Genomic DNA, 20,957 nt, shown 5'->3' with positions numbered 1-20,957 from the left:
TCTTTATTAGGGCCAGAATTTTTCCCTGGTACAACTACTACTTTATTAATATTATTATTTTCTGCAATAAGGTTCACTAAGTCATCACTGAATGTGATGTTATGTACAAAACTGATGCTGTAATATATACTGTGTTTATCTAGAATTTTCTTATTGTTTTTTTCTACAAACCCCTTTCACCCACTAATCTCACAGTTTTACACCCTCATGTCTTTATGTCTCTGCAGCTTTTTGCCTCGTACTTTGTCTTTGGGCTTTATTAAGGCTCACTGTGTTTCTCTCTGTGTCTGGCTCCCAGTCGGTTGAAAAAAAAAACTTCTCTTCAGATCAGAGCAGGCAGATCTACAAGGTCATTAGAGTATACAACAGAGAGAGCGCAGAGGCTGTGAATCTCGCATCACCTGGCTGTGTAAGAAAGGAGGCGGATGAATTACAGAACAGCATACAAGCTTTCAGCAGTGTTCATTTTAAAACATTAAACATTTCTCTAATGAATTTGTCTTATGCTCCTCCTTCTAATTCCATCACCCAACTAATCTGTCCTGTGGAAGTGATGTCATCTCCTTGCTGTCCTCGGCAGTCACAGAGCAGTCTGTCGAATGCTGATGAGCTCTGCGTTTGTGTGGAGGAATGAACGTGTATGTGCAAACACATGAGCTTGCTTTTAGCCTGATTTGCATTATTCAGTTATCAAAGAAAAAGTAAATACTTTGATCAAGGTGACAGCAGGAGAACGTGAGAGAAGATGACACTGATTCCCAAGCCTCAGAATTTTGACACAGATTATACACGTGGCAGATAGAGGTCCGCTCAGACAAATGGTTTTGGGAGTCCTATGAGGCCATTTGGCGAGTAGCAAAATCACAGGGAGTCAGTCAATGTTGTATGATTGCTGTTTTCCCTGCAGTCTGCAAAGCTGTCACCAGACTAATGCACACTAGTGGAAGATGTAATCTATAGTAAATACAGTTGGCTCCATGGAGGAGCCCTCTGTGATTTCCACAGATTAAGGTGTCAAACTGAATCAGTGGTCATAGACAGCTGAAGAGTACAGATTATCCCGTTTGGCCGAATGCTATTCTGATGACAAGTAACAGATTCTGCGTGAGTGTGTGATTTGGAAAGCTGAGTGTGAGTATTTTCTTTTGAGGAGCATCCACTTTTTTGGTATTTCCTGATTTGATAAAAAAAATAAATAAATTTCCAGACTCTGGAATGTTAAAAAAAAACAACAAAACAAATGTGTTAATATGTTTTTCAGCCATCTGTTTCTCACCAGTCCAGTCAAGTATTTTCCACAGCCCAAGTGTCTTCTAATATTTCTTCCTGTCCTCATTGTACCTCTCTCTGTCTGAAACCTCCTTCCCAGTCTGTTCCCATCCCATTATTTGCTGAATGTTTCTGTGCTGATATTCGTAGGCCATACCACATGTGCCTGCCTTCTGTCTACCTGTCTGTCCATTTGTCTATCACAGTCTCTCATCTTTTTGTTTATTCATTCTCTCATTCATGCTTTCATGCCTGTCCAGGAATATATGTGTAAGAGCAAGAAAAATAGTAGAAATGAATGTGTGTGTGTGTGGCTGTTTGCAATTTTTTCATAAGTGGTAATGATCCTTGTGCTTCAATTCCCACATACCGAAGTGGTGAATCTACACTAGGGAGCTTGTTTTTCAAAGTGGGGCACATGCCCCCCACCCCTCCACCCCCTCCTTCTAGCTATAACATCTCCATCACCTGGAAATCTATCACTCAATGTCTCAGTCTTTCTTTCTTTCTTTCTCTGTGAGTCTTCCTCTCTTTCTAGCCATTTTCCTATCTTTTTCAATCTTCCCACCCACACTCTTACACACACATAGTCATACACACACCTCCTCCATTGCTATTCCTGAGGGGAGCAGACTAGTCTGGCAGTGGGTTGGTTTATGTCCATGAACTCAATGACACCCTTGCTGTCGCTGCATTACACCACAGTGGCATCACAACAGGTAGCCACACTGCAGTGGAGGTGGCAGAAAAAATGCACTTGCACATGCAAACCTATATGTATGCAAATATGTAGAAAACATATAATTATCTGAAGCCATACTTCAAACAAGTAAACATCTTTAAATATGTGTGATCTCACATCTCTATTCCACTATAAATGTTTCACACTCTGTCTCTGTGTACATATTAGGCTTTTTAAACACTTGCACTGATATCACAGTGCAGACGACAGATTGCGCACGTGCCACTTGACTGCTCTCGTCCCTCTGTTTGCCTTACAGAGGGGAAGGAGTCGTAATGTAGACTGACTTTATGTGTGTGAGATAGAGAGAGCATGAAAAATAGCTGCACATATGCATACATGCTTCATTCGGTTGTGCGTTGAATAGCAATATAATGGTTGATGCACATCTGCTGCTTCATGGTTTATGGTCAATATTAATGCTTGTGTAGGAAATGCAATAAAGGATAACATTACCCCAGTGTTGCATTCTGTGGAAATGTCATGATAAAGCAATGTCATTGCCAAATAAGCATCACGCTTTGATAAAATCTCAAGCTTGTTTGTGTGTGGTGGAGGGAAACAGACCTTTTAAATAATGTGTTCCACTCTCTGCCAGAGGCAGCGCTGCACCAAAAATTACTGAATAAGCTGAAAAAGAAGGTGGACTTCCGTTTCTGATACTTAACAGCTAAACATGGAGCTGCATCAGACCCTAGCAGTTTTGGACTGATCAGATTTCTATTAGAACTTTTCTCAAATTACTTCATGTGTGACTGCGAGCCATTTCTGTACGCTGACCCCACAATGCACTTTGTTTTATAGTCTGCTTCCTGTTTTTGTCTGCTTGAAGCGAACCAAGACTTGTGTTTGTAGGAGGGGCCAAGTCCGCTTGTCTGACTGAAATCAGAACTCGTTTGCCCATTTCACAATACCCCAAACGAAGCAGATTTTCCAAGTAAATGGATTGACCTGTAATAAAATGGACCTATAATACTGCTGGAAGAGACTACGACCAACAGATTAATTGTGAAAGATGAAGGTGTCATAATTGGGTATAAAAGCAACATCTTCCAAAGGTTTAGCTTTTTATGGAAGAATAAATAATTTTTGACCACTTCTTGCAAACTCAATCAAAATATCACCAATCAATTAAAAAAAAAAGTTTCACTTTTTAAAACAAGATGTAAGAATCATTGGTCTTTCAACATCTACAGTGGATAATATTGTATTCTGGAAAGTCTGAGGGAATCTCTTTGTATAAAGCCCATGTTGGATGAATATGACCTTTGAACCCTTAGGTGGCACTAAATGGGAAACAGTCACTTTAACCTTAATCAATAAACTTTGCTCAGTAGTGCTTTGAAAAGCCATTTTCAGAAAAACATCATCTTGACTGTTATGGCAAAAGCCAGGGTTTGTGATGGTATGGGGGTGTATCAGTGACCACAGAATGAGTGACTGGCATTCATACGAAGTTACCATTGATGAAGAGGTGTTTAGTAGAACTGCAGAGACATGTACTGAGTTGACATCTTTTCTTGGAAGGTTGAGTGATTCAGCACAACAAATTACAGAATTGTGTTTTTGTTTCATTGAAAAACAAAACAAAACAAAACAAATCCCAGTTTTTATAGAAATGGGGTTTTCCAAAAGGAAAAAGTTGAGTATATCAATTATGATTTTTATGGATGCTGGTTTTTAAATTAAATAGATGAAAGATTATTGCATACTTCCTATTGTTTAGTAATTTATTAGATTTTAATATTTTTAATTACTTAAAAATGTTGGAGATTCTGCAATTAGGTAACAAATGAATGACATAAAAGCAAAAAGCTGCATAAAGCTTACATCAGTGATCATTATTTATTTTTCTTTTAAACCCTTATTGAAGGTAATCAAATACAGCATGAATTAAAGTAAAAAAAAATGCTTTTATTAATAAAAACCACAGTAAACAATTCAGGTATGTTCTATAAATGACAGGCGAACCTCAAATGCAGTAAAGAAAAAAATGTAACTGGAACGCCACTCTTGGACAGAATCAGCTGGTCACAGGCACACAGACCTGGTTGGGCAGGGCAGAGCATGTCCATTTGACTGACACAGAGTTGGTGTTGTAATTTCAAACAAGTGAACCACATCTCAAACTTTCAGGGAAAATAGTTAAAACAACGGAAGCTGTCATGATCCATAAAGACGCTGTGCAGAAATATACAAACAGACAACATTCCTGCTCAGTGACAAGGTGCAAAGTTGCCTTACCAATGTTAATATTAAAATCCTGGAAATAAAAAAAAAACTAAAACAACTCCACTAATGCTTTGTTTGATTAATAGCTACAGTGAATGACTGATTACAATAATTATGTAATGAATTTTAATATGTTTTCCTCAACACAGCCAGTTATTTAAAGAGGAATAATTTTGCTTAAGAGCCAAAGGCTTCAGCCATCATTGTGTTTATTTTTACGATCATTGATTTATTGTCATGCAACATCTGTGAAATCATAAATCATATTAAAGAAAACAGTTTCTGGATTGAAGACTGAATTTAGGGCAGACTAAATGTTAAAATCACTCTTAATATCTGTAAAAAGTGGGATTAGGCACATGGCTCTAGTTGGTTAGCATCCTAGCTTTAGTGAATACCTGTGCATCTGTGACTCCCTACTGTAATAATTTTTTAATATTGTTATAGTTTATTTGAGCTCCTTTTAAAGATGCATTATGTAACTTTTCAACCTTAAAACGCTGCGTTCCAGACTTGACAGCAGCATCTTAAAATGTGCATTTATGGCCCAGCAGCATCCTGAGAAACTACACCAAACAACTTTTCCATCTGGGGCGGTGTGTGACGTTGTGCTGAGTTTCACTGTACGCACCACATGCTAACAAATGGATATAAACATACTGGCCGTTTTGAAAACGCCCACCGTGTCTGATTCAGTGAAGAAACACAAGAAGACATTATTGTAGGAAGAGAGGAAAATAAAAAAAAGAAAGAGACAGAGCAAGAGATAAGACAAGAATCAAGATAAGACTGTATTTTACTAGCTGGAGAGAGCTCACAGTACAGACAGATGGATGCTGAATTAGCCATCAATAGAGCATTACTGGGAAATTAGCAAAAGTTCTTTAGTGTGTATTTAAAGATTTTTAACTTTTTTAAACAAAATATTTTTGACATTTTGCCCCTTTAACTTGACTGAATTTAGCGGCAGAAGTTCACCGTGATGCACCATGTTGGCAACTCGCTACCCTTTTTTAAGAACTGCTGGTTTCAGTTTAGGGGGCAGTTCTCTTCCGATGTCACAACTTCATTTGTAGACCGAGTCTTTCTTACAGTTTTCGCCATATGGCTGTAATATTACGCTGGACCCAACACCATTAAGCATTTTGTCCTTGCTTTAAGCGTGGTTCATCCAGTTGCCGTGGTGATGATGACCTTGCAGCACACGCTGTGGTACTGCAGCATAAGGTGTTGTGTGAACAAGGACTGAGACGAGAGACGGTGAGAAGGAGAGAAAGAGGGGGCTGAGACAGTGGGTGAATAAAATGAGGACAGCTACTATTAAAAGACGAGCCACGTTCACAGAGTTGTTTATGTCACATGATACTCTTGGTTGCAACTCACAACAGAGGGTGAGCAGATTTCTAAAAAGAAAAATTTCTGGAGAAAGAGCAAAAACTGGTGAAGGATAGAAGTGAAGCAAAATACGCAAAGAGAACAGGTGGGGATCAGAAAAAGATACATGACGAGAGAAGAGAAATATCGACATGGTATCATAGCAGAGCGCCAGCAGCTTTGAACTGGAAGGAAAAAACTGTTCTTCCCTACTTTTTCATCTGATTTCTCCTGTTTGTTTTTTTCACCAATACTCACCTTAATTTCCCCGTCTCACTGCCTGACACTAACCTTTGCTGGGGGTAATCATTCCTGTTTGCCTCTCATCACTCTCCATCTAGCATCTATCCTTTTCCAGTTCACATCTCTGGTCTTCTTAACTCTCCTCTCTTATTCCAACTTTCCCTAATGCTCCTATCAGTATAAAGGGCAGCTGAGGTCATTTATAGATGATATCCTGGTCAGCTGGTGATGCGGTGTAATACGAAGCCTCCAGCATCTGCTTTTTGCTGCTGCAGTCAGAGCCCTTTAACCTCTCACACTACTGAATTTCCTCCCTCCCTCCATTTTCCTTCCTCCTGCTGTACTTCCTCTTTTTCAGCTGCTTTTTGAAAGTTGTACGTCTTACATTTCCAGACTTTTGACCGGCTGTTTTAGAATTTAAGGTAATGAAGTTCTTATAATTTCTTATAATCTGTCTTTTATTAACTGTATTTTCCAAGATCCAAAGAGAAAATAACTATATTCCTTTCACTGAATTGGCAACACTTAAGGAATGTCAGCTTTCTGCCTAAACAAACAAGAGCTTTTCATTGCTAGAAAGCCACTCCAAGGAAATGTTGAATGATTGGTTTACACTGGGATTCTCTTAGGAAGTTTTATTTAGAAGAAAATTGCTTCCTCTTGTCTTACATCAAATTTCTGTTTGTCTTGCTTGGGTCATTGTTTAAGGTGTCATATAAAATCAAACACTGGAGACCCAACTTTCTTACCCTCTTGTCCTGTTCTTCTGTTCTTTTTTCCCACAGGGAGTCACCCAAGGTGAATAAGTGGCTCACATGTCTGGCCTGTGTTCACTCATTTTTCCCTCCTACTTTCTCCGTATATAGCTCTTACAAGCAGGGCTAAATGTGGTTTGAGTTAACTGTGGAATTCCACATGAATGGTGCCAAATCGTTCACAATAATATCAAGATGTGCAGTTAAAGTATGGTCTTGCCACCAACCTAAGCCAACTCCTGAATATATATTACTTGTTGTCATGCTAGTGTTGGCAAAAGCAGTTTGTCAGCTGGTCTGTCAGCCCATCCTTTTTTTAAGTTATCCTGTTATTTGAAACAAGTCTCTCAAAAATAACTGCTCTCTTGACTCACATATTTTGTTTAGCTGTTTACAGTAATTTATGAAATCACGTCTTTGACTTTTTCTGTGTAACATTTGTTTTTTGTGTGTGTGTGTTTGTGTGTGTGTGTGTGTGAGTGAGTGTGAATATGTGAAGGGAGAATTTAAAAGATTTTTGTTCAACGATTTAACTCTGATGGATCATATTGTTGGAACAGTGACAATGAAAGAAGGAAAGAATATCAAAAAAATTTGGAGATGGGAAGGAGGCAGGTTGGAAAACTGTCAGTCTAGAAGTAAAGTGACTAGCTTAAAAGAATATCAGGCAAAACCAGTGTGTCAGAGTATCAACAGGGTGAAGAATGAATTGAGTCTGACAGTGTGGGAAATAGAAGTGACAAAGCTTAGCAGAATGTAAAGCTAAAACTGGCTGCATCAGTGTAGACTTACATACCACAATCCACTGTCATAGAATGAGCTGACTGACAACAGGGCTGTTTTATTGGGTCTTATTGGATCTCTCTGCTTATGAATTCTAACCAAAGGAATTCTCCCTTAGGTTGATTTCATTTAGATTGGATGTGACAATGCTCAGCAGTGGCAGGTCTGATATATCTTGTTTTTAGCTGTAGCAAAAAGTCACAACATCAGACACAAACACATTTGGTTGGTCAGGTGACTTGATTGGTTGGAGAAGATGCCGCCACTTTTTATGTAGACTTTTCATGTCCCCCCATTAATTGCTCATTCTATATTGACTGTAAAAGTGAATGTGAATGACCCCACATAAGAAAAAGCAGATATAAAAAAATGGATAGATGGACAGGCCTGCAAGTTATTCAATAGGAAGTGAAACTATGTTCGAGGCTTGTGCTGCGGTTGATAAAGGTTTTCTGACACCATTAAAATTTTACAATGTCACATATTATCATGAAATATTTTAAAATTAAATTTTTAAGCTTAGAATGGCTTTTTAAAGATTTGTTTAGTATTTTGACTGTGACCGTACTAAAAGAAATTACACTTAAAGACCGAAGAGTGATTCTTAATGCAATATTTCACAAATGCATGGGATGTCTTTTCCACCACTGTCTTGAAACATTTAGCATTTATATCTTTATATCTAGAAGAACTCAAGAGCATGAGGTCATAGTAACTTCCCTCATGTACCACACAGCTTTATGTCTAAAATAACGTTACAGTAACTGGAGATCATTACAATAACTGCTCTTTATAGTTTTTAACCAAGGCAACGTTGACAATGCAGGTCTTAATGCTCAAACCCTAGTTTTTAAACCTTCATCGCACCAAAGTGTGAACGGTAGGTGGCCCTGAGGTGCCACATGCACAGAGCATGACATATGGTCACGCAGTGTATAGTATTTACAAATGTAATGGTTGCTTCATGTCTGTTTATCAATTTGGAAGTACTTGCCCACTCTGAACTAATGAAATTATGCCCAATTGATGAAGGAGGATTAGTGGTTCCTACTTCTGTACAAAGCCATGCACAGACAATGCAGGCAAGTTTGTTCAGAGTCCTGCACGGGTCCCATGTTACCAACCCGCACCCGCCTAAACCCATTAGGATGATTGCCCAACCCGTAGATGTCTTCCAGAGAAATCTGGACCCAACCCAACGATGTAAGATATAAAACATGACCCGACCTGCACGTTAACACATTGTAATTGGAAATATCCCCTGTTCCTCCCTTCATTGCATTAGTTTGCTTAATTCGTTCATATATTTAAAGTGTTGTTTTGTCATCGTTTTCATTTACAGTAAAAAAAGGAAGTGGCAACACAGTAAATATTGTAAAACAGCCGAATTGTGCCATTTGTCTGACTTCTGTAATGTCAAAGTTGGATAAAATGCAACATGACTGTTCAAGATTGAGGTTGCTTCCACACAGTTTGAAAATGTATCTGATTTCGGACTACATATCAAAGTGGGCTTGGTCGGATTTTAAAAAAATTGGATTTGTGCCGTTCAAGCTGTCATTAAAAATTTGATATGAGTCACATATGGACAAAAAAAAAACTGAAATTGAGCTGCAGTGTGAACGGAGCCTAACTGTCATTTCACCTCTGGCTGTAAGGAGCAACTTTGTATGTCATCGCTTGAGGGCTAAGCCCCTCCTTTCTTTAAATCCTAGCAATGTCCCTGGTTTTCAGTAGCCGTTGGGTTGGTTTTACACAACAGAACGTTGTGGTTAGCATTTACAAACAAAAAAAACAAAAACAAAAAACATAAATCACGTGTTGAGAAATTTATATTTTAAGTACTCATAGAAGTAAAGGTTTCAAATAAAATAATTACTATGTAGTTTGTACTCTTTGTGTATCTGTGATTACAGTGGATGACAACACTTTCCTGTTCCTATGAGTCATATCTATGGAGGTGATGACAACAATTGCTAACATTCATCCAAAGGACTGACAACTTTTAAAGTACTTTTAACATGGCTGGTGAAAAACAGACTAATTTTACTATAAACTTTTTATATCTTTTTGCTGACAAGTAAAAAGACAAGTAAAAATTTACATCTACTGATTGCCTCTCTTAGACATGGCTAGTCAGCCTCTGGTTTTGAGATTATCAATAATAAACTGTATAATAAACTGTAAACTAAATTAAGTGTTTCCTGTAAAATACAAATTTATATCCAACCAAATGATTTTAGTCTACTTGAATATTCTAAAGTTGTTGTCACTGTGTGTGTTTGTGTGTGTAATTAAGCCGTGATATCAGTGATCCAACAGCAGTGGTGTTATTCCAAACCAACAGTATGTTTTTAATGGAGAGTTGTCATACATATTAAAATAATCTGGACTTTGGCCAAATGAGTGGCACAGTTTTATCAGACAGATTAGCACAAGATCAAATAACTTTCTTTAACTGAGGTGATTCATGAACTTTGATGACACCCTCATCATTTGAGTGGATTACATGTCAACAGCTGAGGTTGGATAGGAATGAGATTAAATGTCTAGCCAGTATTTTGTCCTGTATGTTTTTAAAAACATTTTGGATTTAAGGGCAATAGGGTATTTAAGGGCAAAAGGGTATTTACCGGTATGTAATATACCCAGCCCTCTTCACCTCCCTCTCTGCCCAACTTATTACCTTGGCTAGTTGATCTGATGGTGTAATAATATCTTCTGCCTCTGGCTATGGGAAATGGTCACATGCATTATTCACAAATGCTAAGATGCTTATTGATGACTTCTTTATTTATATATTTCCTCAATGCCAGAGTCATTTCTCACATTTGATGCCCCTTTGTTTCAATCTTCTGTTTTGAAGTGAGCCTCTGTGTTGAACTTGCACTAATAATACATGCAGAGGTGGAGCTACTTATATTGAATCTCATATAGCTGTTTCCATCTGAGCTTAATAAGTGCTATGGAAATCCATAGAAAGTATAAATCATTTGGGAAAACTTCAGAGTAAGTTAGCCTGATCAAATTTGTCTAGATTTTCCAACTGTTTGCTTCCTTTAAATCTATGCAGCCACTGTAAATAGAATGTTCTAATTTATATTAGTGTATGAACAAGTCTGTACTAGTGGATATTCAGTGAAATTTTGCCGTAATCTCACATTTTCTATCTGCTTAAACCCATGACCTTGAAACGAGCAATAGCAGAGCTTTAGTGAGCTTTGTTTCTTTCTTTAGGATTTTTTTTTAACTATGTGTCTTTCCTTCTTCATAAACACATTTCAAATACAGGTACTCCTATAATGTTCATGTTTTATTGACTCTGCCTAAAAACATCTAGAAGAGCTGATATAAAACTTTCAAAAAAAATATACAATATACAGAAAACAAACACTGTTTGGTTGCAATTACCTACAACATAAAATATCTGTGTTTCTTTTAGATAGACTCAGGGAGAATCATTAAAATGATTAGTTTTAGTTTAGTGAAAGTTACCTGAAAGACTTTAGGAGTTTAGGTGCAAAAGTTAATGTGCTTTGAGTTAAGATGGTGCTGTTCAGGGGCCACTACAGACAGCTGTATCCTTTAAAATCAGGCTAGTTGTTTAGACATGAAAGCTGTGTTTGGTTAGGTTCAAGCTAAGCCTATTTGATTGATTATGGTACCAAATGTTTGACTACAGTCAGAAATTGTTGAGATTGTGCAGCTCCATCTGGAAAATTATAGTAGAGCTTGATTTTTGCTCTGGTCTGATTGATTAAGCTACAACCTCTTCAAGGAATCAGTGGTCGGATTTAGTCTGTCAAACAGAAGTTTACTGTTTCTGTGATAATTTCTGTGATTGTTTCTTATCCGAAGTCGGGTCGCGGGGGCAGCTGCCTAAGGAGGGAAACCCAGACTTCCCTCTCCCCGGCCACATACACCAGCTCATCCGGAGGGATCCCGAGGCGTTACAAGGCCAGCCAAGAGATGTAGTCTGTCCAGGGTGTCCTGGGTCTTCCCCGGGGCCTCTTTTCGGTGGGATGTGCCCAGAACACCTCACCAGGGAGGCGTCCAGGAGGCATCCTAACCAGATGCCCGAGCCACCTCATCTGGCTCCTCTCGATGTGGAGGAGCAGCGGCTCTACTCTGAGCCCCTCCCGGATCACTGAGCTTCTCACCCTGTCTCTAAGGGAGAGCCCGGCCACCCTGCGGAGAAAACGCATTTCAGCCGCTATTCACGATCTTGTTCTTTTGGTCACTACCCACAGCTCGTAACCATAGGTGAGGGTAGGAACGTAGATCGCCCGGTAAATTGAGAGCTTTGCCTTTTGGCTCAGCTCCTTCTTCACCATGACAGACCGATGCAGAGCCTGCATCACTGCAGATGCCGCACCAGTCCACCTGTCGATCTCCCTCTCCATCCTTCCCTCACTTGTGAACAAGACCCCGAGATACGGGAACTCCTCCACTTGGGGCAGGACCCTATTGCAGACCCAGAGAGAGCAGTCAACCCTTCTCTGGCTGAGGACCATGGTCTCAGACTTGGAGGTGCTGATTCTCATCCCAGCCGCTTCACACGACTGCAAATCGCTCCAGTGAGAGCTGAAGATCACGGCCCAATGAAGCCAACAGAACCACATCATCCGCAAAGAGCAGAGACCAAATCCTGAGGCCACCGAACCCGGATCGCCTCAACACCACGGCTGCGCCTAGAAACTCTGTCCATAGAAGTTATGAACAGAATCGGTGACAAAGGGCAGCCTTGGCGGAGTCCAACCCGCACTGGAAATGATTCTGATTTACTGCCGGCGATGTGGACCAAGCTCTGACACTGGTCGTACAGGTACTGGACAGCTCGTTCAAGCGGGTCTGGTACTCCATACTCCCGGAGTACCCCCCACAAGAGTCCCCGGGGGACACGGTCGACTGCCTTCTCCAAGTCCACAAAGCACATTTAGATTGGTTGGGCAAACTCCCATGCCCCCTCAAAGACCCCGAAGAGGGTGTAGAGCTGGTCCACTGTTCCACGACCGGGGCAAAACCACACTGCTCCTCCTCAATCCGAGGTTCAACTATCCGACGGACCCTCCTCTCCAGCACCCCTGAATAGACCTTACCGGGGAGGCTGAGGAGTGTGATCCCCCTGTAGTTGGAGCACACCCTCCGGTCCCCCTTTTAGAGGAGGGGGACCACCACCCCAGTCTGCCAGTCCAGGGAAACTGTCCCCAATGTCCACGCGATGCTGCAGAGGCGTTTCAGCCAAGACAGCCCTACAGCATCCAGAGCCTTAAGGTTGTTGGGCTCTTAAGTGGAGTACTCATCAGAAACATGAGTAAATTCTTCATAAACAATAAGATTCAGGTCTTCCAAAATATATATTAATATATATATTAATATTATATACTTTTTAGTGATGCCATAACAGAGAAAAAGAAACAATAGTCAAGATGTGACCTAGAACTTGTGGAAAACTCATTGTGCTCTTTTATAATGAACGCATTGTTAATGGCATTTCTCCCTCATGTAGTTTACTGCTTCTATATGTGTAGCCACACTCAGTCTGCCCAAAATATCTTCTTTGGGTGGTAAAAGTAGTTCAGCCCAGTGACTGGCCCAAATAAGAGGAGAGAAGATGACACAAGCAGGCAATGTTTGACCAAGTATTTATAATCTGTTTTTCCCTTGTCATGGTCCACAAACGACTGTTTGGATTAGTGTTTGCAGATCAAGAGGTTTCTTTTTCCACCGTAATTGACAAAAACCCCTGGCATAATCAGTGTTACATGTTCATTTTGTAATAAAGTTTAACTACACTGCTTTTTCCTTTTTGTGTTTAGTTATTTCTTTATTTGCGACTTGTTGAATCTGATTTTTGATGACTTTCTTGCTTTCTCAAAACTACACCTTAATCTTTTTTTGCAATTTACTTTTGAATAGACTGTTGACAGATGTATCAGTTGTATTTTTAGGACTTCAACCTTTAATATGCAGCAAGGCAAGGCAAGTTTATTTCAATAGCACATTTCAAAGCATTTAATTTAAAAGCATTTCAGAGCATTTGTCAGGCTGTTATCTTTTGCTGGCTGGTTCAGAGCTGTCATTAGCTTTTGTTGTGTTTCGCTCTGCTTTGCCTTTGCTCACTTATTCAGAATGGACTTCAATTTGATAGTATAAGTATTGAAGTAAGTTAAGTTTTAAAAATTTTCATGAATCCTCCTTTTTGGGTTATTGGCCTGATGAGTTATACAAATGAAGAACTTCACTGAAAGCAAAGGAATGTTACTCAAACTGAAATTGTCAGATCTTGTGGCCAGTTATCTTGTATGTGTTTGTTAATTTGATGTGTACAGAATTAAATATATGTAAAACTGATGAGTGGTCAGAGGTCATTATCTATCCAGTTAAAAATATGAGTGATTCTGGCCGTAGGCCGATCGTTTGTTACTTTCTCCAGCCCTGATTCATCTTCAGCTTCAGTGTAGATTACTTTCTGATCCCAGGATTTCTTTTTACAGATCTGAAAAAATAAATCCTGGATTTAATTCATCCAGCTGAGACTAAAATGTTTTCTGTTGAGTACAGGACTTTAAGTCTTCCCCCTCTCAGAGCAACAGAAGTTACTTAATCAGACATTTTTTTCTCATGTTTTTCCTATGCAGGTTTAAACTTGTCATGTGTTTAAAGGTGGTGAGGACCCAAATACAGGCATTTGAGTAAAAGAGGCAGAATAGTGCAGATGATGAGGGACTGATTCAAAACTCAAAACAAGACTTGACATGACACGATTTAACTTAAACTAGAAACTGTGAAAGTGAGCCATGAAAACCTCTGACAAACCGTGACGAAGAAGCCATGAGGCACTTAGGATGAAACCATGTTGAAACCAAGAGGACCTGACAAGGAATAACTCAAACCCAGGAGTATATATACACAGCAAATGTAATTAACAGCAGGTGACATGAATGACAAATCAGACCAGGTGTACTCATCAGCCAGGAACAGAAAACAGAGCACATAAAGGAAGACTATGACCAAGGAACCTGAATACACATAACAAAACCAAAACCCATGATTATGGGGGTATTTTTCTATTTTTAATCAAGAGCATAATTGTTTGCTTTGAGAGCAAGATTTCTGGTTTTCATGCTGAAATACCCTCTTGCTCTCTCTCAAAACTCTGCTCTCACACTCAGAAAGTCCCCTCTTACTTTCAAATATATTGTTCGTCCTTTCAAAACTCTGCGCTCAGACTTGGTCTCTTTCCCTCACACTTTCTCTGCTCTCTCAAAACTTCTTGGATATTTTTTCCTCTCTCTTGGGTTGCTGAAAGAGCTGTCTGTTAAACCTCCTCCGGCCAATAGAATATGAGATAATTAGAGCAAATAGTCCTCACCTTCTTCAGGGTGTGCTTGTTTTACTTGACACAGTGACTCCACACCATTTTGTTTGAACATAAACTTTTTAGTAGTGACTAATTATTATTTTATGTTTTATATAACGGTGTCTCATTAATAAAACAAATAAGTTGTTTCTAATAGTTTTCTACATTGTGCAGTGTAATAATAATGATTAGCAAAGAAAACTCAACATGTTACGTTTCTGTCAGAGGGGGCGGGGCTATTTTCAAAACTCAACATATGCCGACCGCAAAGGCTCATGGGAGATGCAGATTCAGCTGAAATTTAACCTGATTTTTATTGCTGTGCTATAAATTTGAGTTTTGTGTTTTAATTTCGTTGTTATGTTAACAATTAGACAATGTTAGAAAGTTCTGCCCTCCTCGAATTTTAAACATGATCTTTACAAAATAACCCTGACAAGAAACCTGATTCATGATCTACACATAAATTAAACATGACAAAATCCAAAATCCTAACTACACATGACAGAACCCAGAAACTTAAACTTTGATGTTAAGAACTAAAGACCAGGATCAAAACCAAATTATTACAGAAACTAAATATGGCAAACCCCAAACACAAGAAATAAGACCGTGAAGCATTACATCAAGACCGTGAAACATGACATTAACTGCCATGAGGGGGTATGTAATTTCTGCTTGTCTGTTCAGAAAATTACTTAAGCTACTAGGATAAAGATTTCTTAGATTTCTCCTTATCTCCTTCACTAATAACTTTCATTTATTTTTCTTAACTTATATTAATTAGACATCTAGTGTAATCTATATAACTACAAAGGAACATCCACGCAGAAGACTTGGTTCAATGTGATGCAGTGTAACATGACAGACCCAGTCTTACATTAACTTGTATTGCTTTGGGGTTCAATGATGACTTGTTACAGAACTGAGAGGATTATTTATTACTAAGAATGCATAATTTTAGAATGCATACTATGTGGCTGTTTCTCCACCTTTAGTTTAACAGAGATTAACTCTGTACACATCAGTAAAGCGTTTTCAAAGCTTTCTATAGATTTCAGTCTAGCTCGACTGCCTCATGGTTGATAAAGATAAAATCAGTGTTGCACAAAAACATTATATTTGTTAGACAGTGACGGCTTTGTAACAGTGATGTAACTACATGCAGGATGAAAGTTTGTGGGCTTTTATTTTAAGGAAAACAGCTGTAGAAGTTTCTGGGTGTCTTGGATGAGTGCATTTAAGTGACATTCAGAAACTAGTCTCTATTCTGCTCTCCTTTTTAATATCTTCATCCTGTCATTATCTTGTTATCTTACCTGGCCATCGACCAGCAGTGATGCAGCAACGATCTAGCTTGCTGATTGGCCATTTCCAGTCTCACCAGGGAACAGGCTGACTGATAACTCAGTAATCATTGATGTCACGCTCAGTCTCTCTCTCAATTTGTAATTGATACATGCTATCACTGCTTATCATTACAGTGTTAGAACATAAGACTCCTTTAATCTAGGCATTTTTTTTAGATATGAAGATAGATAGAAAGCAGAATTATTATACAAAAATTAATGAAATTAAGAATTCCCTTTGAATCCATAAAAAAATCATGAATATTATGGTTAAAACCAAACAATGCTATCAAAGCTATCATAATACATTTGATTGGATTTGGTTTGGTTTGATTTAATTTGCTTCAGAATAGTGAATTTAGTTCAAAGTTCCCACTTTCTGCTTTGTTTTCTCCATCTCTCCTTGGTTTCTTCCTTTGTCTATGCCCGGATGCTTGAGTTTCATTGTGAGTAAAAAGCTGTTTGATTTTCCACCCTGATAACTTCTCTTGTGGTTTCTGAGAAGGATGAAGAAGAGAATGAAAGAGAAACATAGTCTAAAGTCATGTGCATGAATCTGCTTATATGCGTTTAGGCTTGTGTTAGTAAGCGTGTGTGTGTGTCTAAGCCCTGCTCCAATAACACTATTCCCCGCTTCTCCGCAGAGAGAAGTGCCTTCATTTGCTGACCCTTGAGGCTGTTTGGCTCCACTGAAGCTGCCTGTGCCTCTGTGCCTGTCCATGTCTGCCGGAGCTGCCAGCCACACCAGGAGCACTAGGACTGCCGTGAAAGCCGGCCCCATCCTCTGAAGCTGCCTCCACACCACCAACACCTCTGTCCTCCCCTGCTTCCTTCCCTTCAGCTCAGCTGCCAGCCAAGCCTCTCACCAGCCATGCCACTCAGCTTTCCTCTGTGGAAGCCGACCACTTTCCCCTTCTCTGCAGGCAGAATTTGATTCTGAATACAGACGGCTTTAATCGGCTCCTGTGTGCGGAGGAAAATTGTTTCATTGCCGTTCCCTCCACCATTCTTCTCCTATTCCTTCTTCTCTGCCTCTTCCTCCTCTTTCAGTCCCGTACCTTTTGATCATGGGCCAGTTTGATCGATAATGTGTTTTGACGTTCGTCTCATCTGACAGTCCTGCTGAGGAACAAGCAAGTCGAGAGAACAGCAAACCTCTGACATTGCCAGCACTGGCCCTGGGTGACAAGCGCTGAAGGATTTCCATTTGAGGCACAGACAGACACTTAGGATGGGTCATAGGTGGTAGGGGAGTCCAAGGCCTTAAAGCCTTTATTCAGATCCGAACCTGGGGACAAAACCACTGGAGTCTGGCTTTTTCCCATGTCCTTAACCTATTCTTTGTCAACATTTGTCCCAGTTTTGTTTGAAATATACCAACATAATTATAATTGCATTTGCTGGACACCTATTCCTCCTAATCGACCCCTCCTGTCTGCTTTGAAATGGCGGTGAATGTGACACCGATCCGGGACACAAAGTGGCTGACACTGGAGGTCTGTCGGGAATTCCAGAGAGGAACTTGCTCACGACCGGACAACGAGTGCAAGTTCGCCCACCCTGCCAAGAGCTGTCAAGTGGAAAATGGCAGAGTCATAGCTTGTTTTGACTCACTCAAGGTGAGTATGACAAACACCTGTGAGGTTCATTCATCATTCCTGTTTTCTCTTTCTTTCTCACCTGCTGTGCTGACAAGCATTGTCTGTGGTTTGGTAATGCAAGACCTTGTTATAGCATAAGAAGAAGCATATATGTTGATTCAGATGCTGATACAGAATTTATCAGGGGCTTTTTTTTTTGGATGCAATCAGTTAAATGGAAAGAAATAGCAGTGACAGGATAAGCCTTGGCCAGGGAGTTAATAAATAGCCATATAAATACTTTGTAGAGTGGGTATGTGTGTCTTGGTAAGTTGAGATGAGGCCATAATCACACTAACATCTGTGAATCGGACTCAAAGTTTCCTTCACAGGCACATAACTTTATTGCATGACGGCCGGTTGGCACATTGCGAAACACTCTGCCTGGCTGTCACTTCAACAGGCTGAATGGGGAACATAAGTAGGACAGCATACTGTGTATTTCACATTTGTATGTCACTCTGTGAGTATATGTCTGTGTGTTATTTTGAGGTCACGCTGCACAGTGGGGTTTTCTCAGAAGGCCCTGTAATTTACTGTCTATTTTTGCCCTGGCATTGAGACAACACACTCCCACCATGCAGTTCTGCTCAGAGATGTGGGAATTAAAATCAAACAGCAGATGGAAAGGGAAACAGAGTGGACAAGGGTTGGAAGTTGTGAAGAAAATAAAAATATTATAATACGCTTTTAAATGTTGCAAACAGATAGCTAATTGTCATATCTCTGCTCTCTGTAAATTGTAAATGTTTAAGTTTAAATTTGATTGAACTTTTAGCCAAGTGATTTTATGCCAGCTGTTATTTATGTGGGGGTCTATATCAACAGAATAGTCTCTATAAAATGTGTCTATATGCTACTAAATAGCTTTAAAAGAAGTGTGATTGCCACTTGAATAAATTTTACTGGATCTATTCTTCCCATGAAAGCAAATTTCTTTCATTATTACATGTAGGTTTACATCTTTACTCATGCTTGTTATTGAGTACTGGCATGAAAAGCCACTTTCTTAGGGATGTTTTTGATCAAGATTAAGAGTCCATAGCCCATGGCAGCAACTCTGTCGCCATCTTTTTTAGTGTATTGGCATGCAAACTCTTGCCAGTCAGAAGCAAACCAAGAATGCATCTTAAGAAGAGGGATTTGATGAAAAATGCACATATTGAGGCCATTAAAATGAGGGGAACATAATGTTTTGTAGGCCATACTGCAACAAATATATATTTCTGTACAGAAGCTCACTCAAAATGATAAATGTTGACTTCATAGTTGCACTTTTTTAATCATAAGCTGTTATCTACTTTGGTTTAGTGTAGAAGTGGCAAGTTAAACCAGTAAATACAGTGAGGTTAAATATCTACAGTTTACACAATACAAGTCAGTAAATAAAGATGATTTTTCCTTTTTACAAAATAACAACTACAAAAAGGGAAATAGCTGAAGCATGCATGGTCAGTGCTCAGGAATGCTCCAGCTGGCATCCTGTCTGTAGGATTTCACCTGTTCTCTCTGAAAATGGCTCTCTGAGTGAGAGACTCAAGCTGTCTGCTATGTATTGTTCTGAAAAGATCTTTTTGTTGATTTTTGATAAGTTTGGCAGGCTTTGAGGGCTCTGGTTATTATATTCAGTTTTCACCTTTAGAAGAAGTCTTTTGTAAAATATGAAGGGTGTTTTCAGACTAGATATATTAAAGCTGTCAAAAATAATGTGTTAACTAATTTATGTAATTAATTGCTAAAGTTAAAGTTAAACTTAACTTAACTTAAATGCCTTTTAGAACATGGAACAAGCTGGTTAGGATACTTTAAAACCCACACTTTTCCTGGTAAGAAGGTTCATTACCTGCACTTCCCCGCATAAAAAAAAAAAAAAGAAAAAATTATTGCATCACAAACATCACTGTTCCGATTGTTTATGTTTGCTGCTGCGCACCGCGGCAGCCTCCCCCTCTCCTCCTCCTTCTCCTGTCGTGAATCACATCGGCTGGTTCACACTGGCACATACTTAACTAAAAGTATTGTTTTTGGATGTGCTAGTTATAGTAAGCTAAATTTATTAGTCTAATGGAAGTCAGATCCACATCATTATAAAGTGAAGCTACAGAATAAAAAAATGTTTATAACATGAGGTTTGCTAGTGACACAACTATAAAATCTACTAGGCATAAGACAGCTATGCTCACATCAATGAAGATAGATCAGGCTCAGATATCTAGTGAGAATTACACAGAAAAAGGAAGCAAGGGGATGTCTTCTTTTAATCATTGGTGCTGTGCCAATGTTGAAGACAGATAGGGGACATGAATGTGATGAGAGAAATTATGAACAGGTTCTGAGATACAAAACAGGGGAGTTTTCCTCTTTAAAAAAGTAGTTGACAGGCGGTAAAAAGTATTTATACTTCATATATGCAGGGGTGGGTCTACAACAGTTTTGATGGGGGGGTCAAGGAAATGGTTGGCACATATGAGATATATATATATATATCTATATATATATATAGATATATAGATATATATATAGACATATATTATATATTCAACTTTGTTTTCTATTTTTTTTTTTTACATTTTTGTTCAATTTCTCCTAAGTATGGTAATGCCAATTTGATGCCTGCCACACATGTTCAATTTCTTTCTATGCTTAGCAGATGGAAATGGTTTTTCTTTTAGATACTAGCCCTTTTTTACCAAACATTCCTTTGTCTTTTCTCAGCAAAAAGTTCTATTAATTTTATTCTGCAAGTTTTGTTTCCAAAATGTATCAGTCTAAATGTTTATTTACAGATTTCTAACTTTTGTGATGGAGATGCAGGAATGTTTTTCTTTTAAGGAAGATCAAGGGTCTATTGTCTATGCACAATACAGTCTTCTAAGTACTATAGCTGTAAACGAGTAAACGAGTATCCACGTTTATAGGAGCTTTTAATACTATCTAATACTAAGTTCCACAATGTAGTTTACAGTATGTTTTTCATTCACACTAACAGCAGCACTTCGTACTTTATATTTGCACCCTATTTTTTTTTAAATACCTTTTTCTTTTAAATTAAGTTGAGTTTTTAATGCGTTAATCTTCTTAGCATGTTACAGTAATAGATTGTTGGCCTTAACTTCAGCATAAAATGATCTTGTAGTTAATGTGTGCTACTGCCTAAAATTTTGCTGTCAACAGAGCTGAGTGAAAACAGAAATCAGTCACAGTTTC

General features: G+C 38.9%; 1 protein-coding gene across 8 annotated transcripts in view; it reads left to right on the top strand.

Annotated features, from left to right (window-relative positions):
- Positions 1-20,957, top strand: part of LOC121645962 (muscleblind-like protein 1) — a 72,827-nt gene that overhangs the window by 8,456 nt on the left and 43,414 nt on the right. For 5 of the 8 annotated variants that reach the window (XM_041994776.1, XM_041994772.1, XM_041994778.1 and 2 more), the window contains exon 2: positions 16,755-17,729. The exons of 1 other annotated variant lie outside the window; for it this stretch is intronic. In XM_041994776.1, the coding sequence (XP_041850710.1) occupies positions 17,556-17,729 (174 nt within the window). In that variant the 5' untranslated portion in view covers positions 16,755-17,555. Of the gene's footprint in view, positions 1-6,220; positions 6,283-7,219; positions 7,231-16,754; positions 17,730-20,957 lie in introns of those variants that run through there. 2 more of the 8 variants (XM_041994775.1, XM_041994774.1) reach the window with 2 other exon arrangements.

Source organism: Melanotaenia boesemani, chromosome 9, assembly GCF_017639745.1.
Source record: "Melanotaenia boesemani isolate fMelBoe1 chromosome 9, fMelBoe1.pri, whole genome shotgun sequence".
In the NCBI taxonomy this organism is placed as follows: domain Eukaryota; kingdom Metazoa; phylum Chordata; class Actinopteri; order Atheriniformes; family Melanotaeniidae; genus Melanotaenia; species Melanotaenia boesemani.
The sequence above is the reverse complement of the archived record's forward strand: the minus strand, read 5'-3'. Positions and strand labels throughout refer to the sequence as shown.